At 42.0% G+C, this 10,895-nt stretch overlaps 1 protein-coding gene across 1 annotated transcript; it reads right to left on the reverse strand.

Annotated features, from left to right (window-relative positions):
• Positions 1-1,287: 1,287 nt before the first annotated feature.
• LOC148010953 (DEAD-box ATP-dependent RNA helicase 3, chloroplastic-like) lies at positions 1,288-10,517 on the reverse strand. The gene is made up of 3 exons (XM_087671601.1): positions 10,443-10,517; positions 9,933-10,322; positions 1,288-1,791 (listed from the first exon to the last, which is right to left on the reverse strand). The coding sequence occupies exons 1-3, from the start codon at positions 10,515-10,517 to the stop codon at positions 1,288-1,290; spliced, it is 969 nt and encodes a 322-aa protein (XP_087527727.1).
• Between the last annotated feature and the right edge of the window lie 378 nt (positions 10,518-10,895).

Below are 10,895 nucleotides of genomic sequence, written 5' to 3' on the forward strand. Positions count from 1 at the left end.
TAAGTTTTGATAAGCAACGATTCAATCTTATCTTCAGTAGATCAGCTTATAGGTAAATTAGCCTATTTTGTGTTGCTTCTATTTATGCAATTATCTAGATATTTTTTGTTAAAAGGGATTCATGTGGATATTTTTTTTATACATGTAGGTATTATACAAGGTTTAAGTGAAGCACATAATTCTTGATCGACTATTTTACTATGGTGAGTGATTCCTTTGTGCTGGATGATATGGATCTACTGGAAGTCGATAGTTCAAAATCCTCAGCTTTATTGGTCATGTGTGTCCATTCGGATCTCCATGCCAATTGGCAATGATCCATGAAAATCTTGTATCATATCATCCATATAACGCACAATGTGTTGAGTCATAGAATATCTTAGGTGTCAATCCAACGTGCTTATTAAAATTTGCACATCATGTGGCTACCATCTTTGTAACAACTACTTTGTGATATCCACATTTCATACAATGTATTGAGTTGAATCAGACTCCTATTCGTTATAATGAATTTTATTTTGGAAAAAATCTCTGAGTATTATTGTGCTATCATTATATTTCATGTAAATGGTCTGACTAAAGTGATGCTTTGAAATTGAATCTATGCTTTGTGTCGATGTCCATATCCACATGCATTTTGATATTGATGTTTGTATCTCTTTACAAAAGTGTAAACATCTCTTAATGCCATATTGATTTGTATGGCATATTGGTGATTACTAGACACACTTAAAATGCTTATTGTTTAGGGGTTAATACATACTTCTTTACATCTAATGCCTAGGTTATAATGCCTAAGAGATGAACAAGCATTCTCTTGATAGAAGTACATAATAGAAAAGATCAAGAAGGAAATTGGACCAATGATACGTTGTCGTAGATTTCATGTAAGGGCTGCTGAACACGGAGTTCAAGTTGCAACATGTGAAGAGACTAACAAGAAGAAATCAAATTTTTTGTTCACTATATTCCTTGTCAAGAGAGTTACATGAGGTCCATGTTCAAAAAAAGCTATACATATCCAGCTTTACATTCAGATGCTCGAGTTTAGTTTTGCCATTGGCACTTGTTAAATTTTGCTGGTGGGTAATAATTCCTGTGAACAAATTTTCAGGATTCCATACAAAGTCAAAACAAAGGAGTTCTGTAGGCAGTAAAAGATGTATGCCCAGCCAAGCACAAATGAGGAACAATCTGTTTGTATCTCCAAAGCCAAAGCAGGGTATTAAATTGTATTCATCAAAAGGTGAGAGTATTCATTTCTGAGAGAGGATAGGCAGGCACTGATCAAGACCAAGTGTTTGAATGCACCCAAGTTCGAGAAGTAATCTTTAAAGTCATCACTCCCGATTCATAAGATATCAAGGAACGTGAGGCAGGCACCTCTCTTAAGCCACAAACATGGGCTATGGCTCCTGCAAGAGCTCTGGGCCCTTGTTCTTCAAGCAGTTTCTTAGCAGTAGGAAGAAAAATGTTATTCACATCAGCATGTACATTCTGTAACTTGGCAGTTGCCTGATCAGCAGAGGATTTCAGAAGATCCAGAGAGCTGAAAGGATCTATGTGCTGGAACCTGCAACCCAACTCCCGTTCTAGAGTATCAAGCGTCCACATCTGGAATTGTGTATGCATAAGAATAGTTGTTCCCTGTTTGCCAGCACGACCTGTTCTTCCAGAACGATGCAGGAATGTCTCTGTGTCATTAGCCACATCATAATGTATAATAAGATCAACATTTTGAATGTCTAGACCTCTAGCTGCAATCAAATGCTTGACTAGGATGGTCCAGAGCTAATGCTCATGAACTGTCTTTGTAAGCTCAGAACTAAGTCAATTAGATTTTTCCTGTAGTGTTTCCGGGCCTGCTCGTTGGTCTCTATATTTGTTTGTAGAGCTGTAATGCCTGCTTACCATAGCCTTGGTTGGCATAAGTTGAGAGCATTGCAGTCCATATAATTGTACTTTGTTGTTCTTGGCATCCGCAAAGCTTCCGCACCTTGGTTGAAATTGACATATCCAGAAATGACGGCAGTCCACAAGAAGACAATTTTGGTTTTACATGGCAAGAAATTAAAAGCCTGTACGGCAGCCAGAAGGTCACCACAGCTGATCAAAATGGTGATGTAATACTCATGAATTGATGTGCTTATGTCCTTCTGATTGGCACAGAGGTGCTGGTAGATGAGCTTCGCCTGGGAGAGGGACTTTTCTTTGTGGCAAAGGAGAAGGAGGAGCCAGTAGGCATCGTGCAAAAGGGCGGAGCCTGTGCAAGGGAGGAGGTTAAGGGCCTCGCATGAGCGCCCAATCTTACACAGGAACTCAATTTCTGTATTCAAACCGAGCAGAGACAGGTCTTGGATGCTGCTCAGATTGAGAGAGTGGTCTACAATTTCGAATTGAAAGATCAGTAAATTCCTTCTCCTGTCGTTCAGAATGTTATTGTTTTGCTTCCTCTGCCTCCATGATGGAATTATCTCTCTTCTCCTTTTCGTTTTTCTCCTGGATGAACTCGACCATCCGTCCAAAAACAACCTGCTTTCTTGCAGAGGATGCTGATGATGGCAAATCCACGCCCTTTGATTCAATTATAGGCTTAGCTCATTGAAATTTCATCCAGCCATCCTGGGGTCTACAACAAAGCATGCCGTCAATTTTCAAAACAGTTTTCCTCAAGGTACAGGACGCTACTCGATTTTTCCCCTCAAAAACGGTTAAGACCAAATTAGTCTCCCCTTCTCCTCTTTTTAGCTGAGCGGGAAAAAAAAACTCCTCTTTGACAAGAATAACTCTAGTTTCTTTATACCCTTAGGAGATCTATGCACCAACTTTGATTTTGACCTTGAGGACTAACGTAGGGTATCTTTGGAGTCATGAATTTCCCCATTAACAGTCAGCTTTACGATGAGTGATCTACGCACAAACTTCGACTTCGGCCTTGAGGATTGGGTGGCAAAATGCTCCCTTGGTGCTTCACTAGTGCTGTTAATAGCCCCGTTGAAGGATTCCTTTACTCGCTTAAGCAGCTTTTGAGAGACTTCCTTCAACTCTATTTCATTAGATGATCGGCTTTCACAAAGCTTCCTTTGATTCCACAATTCCCTGCACTTTTCTTAGAGATCATCATTGAAATTATCAGCTTGATAATGTCCTTTGGCATCAGTTTTTCATATTTTTCTAACACACACACACATCATGCATCCAATCAGAATCACACACACACACTAACGGAATATATACATTGAATGTGGGTTATCGTAATGCATCTCACACACAATGAATCACACATGGAAAAATAACACAAATGCACAACAAAAGAAATGGAGGTGTATACGGCTCGGATGCGCAGCAGCATGACATCCACCCCCTCTAAACCTGCGCATCCTCCGGATGAGCCAACTATCCAGGATCATTCAAGTCCACAAACAGGTCGAGTCCTTCATCAGTTTCTAGTGGACCTGTTTCTGCATGAGCTTCATCATCCATATTCTCTGCTTCTTCTGCTTGACTTTCTTCTACCTGATCTTCTTCTGCCAATGCTTCAAGTGAATATTCTTCATCTTCTCTTCTTTTGAAAATCTTGACCCGTTTTCCAGCAATGGGCACCCTCAATACTGTTCCATCTAATTCAGCCAACTCATAGGTACCATTGTCAAAAACCTGTTTCACCTCATACGGTCCAAACCATCTTTGAACCATTTTTCTCATGCTACTATGCTGATTCTCTAGACAACTGTCGTAGACTAGAACCCAATCTCCTTCTTTTATGGCTCTAGGCCTCAAGCGATGCCTCAAATCAAACCTGTCCTTATTTCTGAGTCGGGCTGCCTTTAAACGATCAACTGCTAGCTGCACATCTTCTGTCCTTCTCTCTAGTTGACAAATCCGAAGAGCTAGAAGCTCCTCCCTTGACAAATTCTCATGCCATGGAAGAACACTCCACGTGAGAGCACAGATTTCTATAGGCATGACAGGCTTTTGCCCATACATCAACTCTGCATGCATATATCCAGTAGTCACGCTATGTGTAGAGCGGTCTGCCCACAATGCAAAAGGTAGTAATCTCGGCCAATCTCCAATCCGACCTCTACAAGCTTTTGCCAATGCCTTAACTATCGGTGGATGTCCTCTTTCGCTCTTCCCATTTCCCTCTGGATTATAGGCAGTAGTAAGAGCCAACTTAATCCCAAGTCGTGAGAAAAATTCTCTACCTTCATCTGCATCTAGCTCTCCATGATCAGCTGTAATCTTGCCTATACATCCATACCTGCAAAATATTTCTTCCAACAAGAATTTACATACTATAGTGGTGGTCTTCGTCCCCAAAGATCTGCCTTCAACATAATTTGTAAGATCCTCCCTAGCCAAGACAAGATATCTCATCTGCCAAAGTCCCACTGGCAAAGTAACCAAGTCTACCACCCACTTATAATGCATACATAGCAGATAGGTCGGATGCAACTCATCACGATGCCGCACTAAAGAGTAAAGCTGACAGTCCTTGCAAGTCTCCACAAAGTGAGAAACATCTTTATACATCCCTTTCCACCAGTATCTTTCTTTGATTTTTTCATAGGTAGCCCACACACCTCTATGACCAGCCCATGAGCTCTCATGAAACTCTCGCATAATCTGTATCTCCATCGCTACCTCACAAACTACTCTCAGGGGCAAGCCGCCTCTCTTCTTTGGATGCTTCCAAAGAAAACCATATTTCAAGAAATACCCATAAGCCTTCCTTCTGATTTTCTTGAATTCATCATCTGTCCAATCAGCTCTTCGAGTCAATGAACTTAGATACTGTCCAATTTGCAGCCACTCATCAACATAAAGTTCTTCAATAAAGGCTTCAACAGTAGATACATGACAATCATGAACAAGGACAAAAGCTGCAAACTCTGTCTCGTCATCTTCTGCAAGCATTGACTCCTCATCCTCATATCTCGCTCTAGATAGCATGTCAGCAAACTGGATTATCTTTCCCTGCTATGTGTCAAAATTTTGGATTCAATGATTTGATATAGGCAATCCACTGAAGTATCGCTATATCTGGAGTCCAAGAGCTAGTAATCATGCCAAGCAAAGGCAAACAATCTGTTTCCACAACAATTGAAGCTCCAATAAAATACCCTTTATCACACTTCAGTGCAGTGACTACTCCCCCAACTCTCTTTTAATCTGTGGATATCTCCTCTGTCGCTCATTAAGAACTTTAGCTCCAAAGCGGATTGCATATCTATTTCCATCAGCATCATCTTGTCCCACTACCCAACCTATGCCAATAGGGCTAGTATCAACTGTCAACATGATTGCCTGTCCACACTGATAATCCGCCTTGCGAAGAGTAGGAGCTGACTGCAACAGCTTCTTGAGTTTACGCATGGCTTTCGAATGCTTCTCATCCCAATGAAATTTCTGCCCCTTTCGAAGTAGATGATAGAGAACATCTGCTATGTGAGCAAAATGAGGAATCCAAATCATGTAAAATACACAAGCTCCCACAAATCTCCGCACCTCTGAAGCAGTCAAGCAATACTCTGCAATCCTGCTTATGGCATCCACCTTTGCAGGTGAAGGCTTCCTGCCATAATATCCAACCATATGCCCAACTATGATGACTTCATTAACACCAAAGACTGATTTCAGCCTTGAAAGAGTCAAGTTTACCTCCTCTAATCATGTCAATATTTGCTCACAAGCAACCAAGTGTTCAGCCACAAATTGTCTACATCCTCGCAAATCAAGACTTTCATTCTTTTCTTCTTCTGCACAACCCTTAATAGGCACATCATCTAGGAAAGGCCTGGTATACTGCGGAATATAGTCTCATAGAACTCTATGCATAGCATTCATCATATGAGCAACTGAGTTAGTGGCACCTTGAGGCAAGGTACACATCCTCACAAGACCAATAGGTGTCCGCATAGTAGTAATATCCCTGCTTTCCAAGGCAAGCTGAAACTGATCATAGCCTGAATACAAGTCACCTAGAGAATAGATGGCTCGTCCTGCAAAAGCCTCAGCAAATTCATCCACAACTGGACCTGTTCCCACATTCCTGATTGTCACTTTATTCATGGGCTGCATATCCTGAATAAATCTCAAAGTACCATTCTTCTTTGGTACAGTAAACCACCTGTTAGAATAGGGCGCAGAAGAGGGTTCCAAAATCCCCATGGCTACTTCATAGCTTTTTCTATCTGCTCATCACTATCAGGAGGAAGCGGCCCTGCAACCGGCTTAACCTTCTTATCAACTGTTTTATACTTCATGTCAACCTTGGCATCAGTCAGGCTCTCTTTTCTTTGCTGCAATTTCTGCAAATTTTCAGCAACTCTCAACTCTGTTGGCTGAAAGATTTCAGCCCTTTGCTCTATGGACTGCATGGGTGCAGGCTGAAACTCTGTATGCTGTAATTTTTCAGCATTAAACTCTGTTGGCTAAATGAATTCAGCCCTCGGCTCTATGGACTGCATGGGTGCAGCCTCATACTCCATATGCTGAATTTTTCAAGCATTTATCTCTGTTGGCCGAAAGGTTTCAGCCCTCTGCAACTCTGTAAGCTGATCAAGATCAGCCATAAATTCAGTTTGCTGAGTTTTCTCAGCCTCTAACTCTGTTTTCAGCATAAAATCAGAAATTTCCTGAAACATATCCAAGGTTTGCACAGGTATGATCTTTGAACCCTTACATACATCAGTTTTCAGCATTGTTCCCATCTCAAACAATGTATCTGCATAAGACATCCCTTCATACAATCCATCTACATGCTCTTCTGCTTGCAAAATACCTGCAATCTTCAACTCTTTCTCCTTACGACCAATGTACTGCCTGGCAGCTCTAGGCAAATCTGAAATTTTCTGATAACTCACTGAACTATCTGAAGAAAAACCAACAAAATTAGTGGAGAAAGACTGGCTGCCAGGAGGCGAGATCTCCTCTTTTCTCCGCTCCGTACCACTGGCGTCTCGCAAGACAGCGGTACCTAATGAAAATCCAACTCCTTCGCAAGTAGTGGTGCCTCACACAAGGAATCCCTGTTTCTCGGATGATTTACCCCAACAGTCATAAACTGAACAGCTCGCATACCATCCTTACTGCGTATCCATGCATAGGCTGAGCCGTCATCCATCACTTTCGTCTCCATTCTTGCTTCTGTAATGAAAGGCTGTCCAAGAATAATCGGATAAGAGCAAGAATCCTAAACAAAGCAATGATAATCTTCTTTAACATTACCAATAGAAATTCTGATGCTTGGACAAGCAGCATACATATCACCAGAAGTATTATTGGCGGCTCTCATGCGCCAGCCATGCTCTGCATCCATAGGCCACTTGCCACTTTCATAAACACCTCGAGCAATAAGATTAATCTCGGAATCATGATCAACTAAAGCGACCAAAGAAATCTGTTTCTCTCCAATCCTTACCACCGTCTCAGTGGTTGCTCTAGCCCAATGACTACGTGAAAAATGGCTGCGAGGAATGAGAATAGGGGTATCATCATCTTCATACTGCATAGGCTGAACTATTTTCTCCAATTGCGGATTGATAGAAGCATTCTCAACCATCACTGCATCATCATGCTCTTCCCCAAGAGCTCCATGCCATAATCCCTGTAAAGCAGGTCCTTCCATTGCATGTCGTTTCCTCCGCAAAAGATCCTGCATCTGATCCTTTATTTCTCTTCTAGCAATCCCAAGAGCTTCTCCAACAATAAAAGTGACTTCACTATTCAAAATTCTTTCATGAAAAATCTTACTCATATCCGTCTGCATATCAAGGTCTGACAAGAGCTTGAATCCTGGCTCCTTTCTTGGTTGCCTCTTCTCTTTCATCTGCTTGTCTCCCATAGGTTGTTCAGGACCTGATTGAGCTGGAGAACTTGTCATAGGTGGAGTTGTAACAGGTGGTGAAACAAAGTCACCCCCTCTAGTCTTTTTGGAGGTGTTGAGACCCTCCTCATCTCTTCTTCTCTTTTCCTCAACCATGGCATATAAACCCTCTGTTTTCGCCATAGAAGCAAAAATAGAATACCTGTCAACAAGAGAATCCCATCCCGTTTCTCCTCGAATGCTGGAGCCCACACAAGTCATAGTAGATGCCTGAACTTTCCCTCTTCTCGCTATCTCTAAGGCAGAGGACCATAAAGCAGAGTCTCCATCTGATTTCTGCTCAAGCTGGACTCCATAGGCTAAAGCATCTCCTCTAACACTCACATAAGCTGATCGCGCAGCCATATCATCAATGAGCTTCTTCATACCTCCCTTACCAAAGTTCGTGTTAAGAGGAGCACCAGTCTTTGTCAGCCATATCTTCCCATCTTGTCCCCAGAACACTACATTCTTCTTACGCGCTTCCTGAAAAGCATCACAATCTCTGCAGTGTTGGTGCTCTGTACTATCGCACCAAATACATTGTCTCCCTTTTCTTTGTCCAGCTGGAAAAGCAATCGCTGGAGCAGGTGCTACAGCAGGTACTGACATAAGTTGCTCTTTTAACTTACCAATTTCAGCTTTGACTGCTTCAATCATCAAATCTGCCAAGCCTTTAATAACATCATCTACAGATAAGGGCACTGGAGCTGCAGGAACTGGTGGATTTACAACAGGAGGAGTAGGTTTAGGCATAGAACTTGCGGCAGGGGTAGAAGAAGAGGTCTCCAAGGATTTTTCAGAAGCAGATCCTGTATTACAATGCAATCATACTCTCCTGCGCTGCTTCTTAACAAGAGCATTCACAGCATCAATGACATGTCTCCACTCGATCTTTAAACCTGAATCAGTAGCTTGATCTTCCAAAAGATCATCCAACTTTTCCTGTAAATCAGCATCAGAACTTGTAAAAATAATTCCACTTTCTGCATCTCCAAAGCTTGCTACTCAGTTCCATCCAACTGATCATAGCGGCTCTCAAACTCTCGCAGAAGGGCGGTAACTGAAAGTCCCTTATTAGGCATAGAAACCCATGCTAAGAAATTTCTGCAGTTCATAAGACCTGTATCCTCCAGGAAATATTCATCTTTTAACGCCTTCTTAAACTCTGCCCAACCAGCATGTGTTTCTTGAATTTCTGAAATTCGGACTTCAAGAGCACGCACCACGATCCGCAAGAAGTAGCGGCTCCAAACATCTTGAGAAACCCCAAAAAAACTTCATCTTTTATTCATACAAATGCAGGTAAGTTGACACTTGTTGGCCGTTAAACTGCTTCATCTCCTGTTGGACAGCTTTCAAGGCATCCATGGCATCACTATCACATTTTGCGTGAGCTTGCTGCTACATATAGGTTGTAAATGATTGAAACAGGTTCTTCATGACATTGTCATCTGTCATCTCTTCTTGCGAGTCTCCCATCTTGCTGAAAAGTGAGGCAGCACTTTCACGTCGGGTTCACCAGAAATGTCGTAGATTTCGTGTAAGGGCTGCTAAACACAGAGTTCAAGTTGCAACAAGTGAAGAGACTAACAAGAAGAAATCGAATTTTTGATGCCAATGTTCACTATATTCCTTGTCAAGAGAGTTACATGAGGTCCATGTTTAGAAAAAGCTATACATATCCAGCTTTACATTCAGATGCTCGAGTTCAGTTTTGCCATTGGCACTTGTTAAATTCTACTGGGTAATAATTCCTCTGAACAAATTTTCAGGATTTCATACAAAGTCAAAACAAAGGAGTTCTGTAGGCAGCAAAAGATGTATGCCCAGCCAAGCACAAATGAGGAAAAATTTGTTTGTATCTCCAAAGCTAAAGCAGGGTATTAAATTGTCTTCATCAAAAGGTGAGAGTATTCATTTCTGAGAGAGGATAGGCAGGCACTGATCAAGACCAAGTGTTTGAATGCACCCAAATTCGAGAAGTAATCTTTAAAGTCATCACTCCCGATTTATAAGATATCAAGGAACGTGAGGCAGGCACCTCTCTTAAGCCACAAACATGGGCTATGGCTCCTGCAAGAGCTCTGGGCCCTTGTTCTTCAAGCAGTTTCTTAGCAGTAGGAAGAAAAATGTTCTTCACATCAGCATGTACATTCTGTAACTTGGCAGTTGCCTGATCAGCAGAGGATTTCAGAAGATCCAGAGAGCTGAAAGGATCTATGTGCTGGAACCTGCAACCCAACTCCCGTTCTAGAGTATCAAGTGTCCACATCTGGAATTGTGTATGCATAAGAATAGCCGTTCCCTGTTTGCCAGCATGACCTATTCTTCCAGAACGATGCACGAATGTCTCTGTGTCATTAGCCACATCATAATGTATAATAAGATCAACATTTTGAATGTCTAGACCTCTAGCTGCAATCAAATGCTTGATTAGGATGGTCCAGAGCTAATGCTCATGAATCATCTTTGTAAGCTCAGAACTAAGTCAATTAGATTTTTCCTGTAGTGTTTCCAGGCCTGCTCGCTGGTCTCTGTATTTGTTTGTAGAGTTGTAATGCCTGCTTACCATAGCCTTGGTTGACATAAGCTGAGAGCATTGCAGTCCATATAATTGTACTTTGTTGTTCTTGGCATCACGCATGCGTCTGTAGAGTCGCAAAGCTTCTGCACCCTGGTTGCAATTGACATATCCAGAAATGACGGCAGTCCACAAGAAGACAAATTTGGTTTTACATGGCAAAAAGCCTGTACGGAAGCCAGAAGGTCACCACAGCTGATCAAAATGGTGATGTAATACTCATGAATTGATGTGCTTATGTCCTTCTCATTGGCACAGAGGTGCTGGTAGATGAGCTTCGCTTGGGAGAGGGACTTTTCTTTGTGGCAAAGGCGAAGGAGAAGCCAGTAGGCATCGTGCAAAAGGGCGGAGCCTATGCAAGGGAGGAGGTTAAGGGCCTCGCATGAGCACCCAATCTTACACAGGAACTCAATTTCTGTATTCAAACTAAGCAGAGACAGG

Source organism: Lygodium microphyllum, chromosome 29 (assembly GCF_053477565.2).
Source record: "Lygodium microphyllum isolate KBCC chromosome 29, Lygodium_microphyllum_v1.1.10, whole genome shotgun sequence".
NCBI lineage: Eukaryota > Viridiplantae > Streptophyta > Polypodiopsida > Schizaeales > Lygodiaceae > Lygodium > Lygodium microphyllum.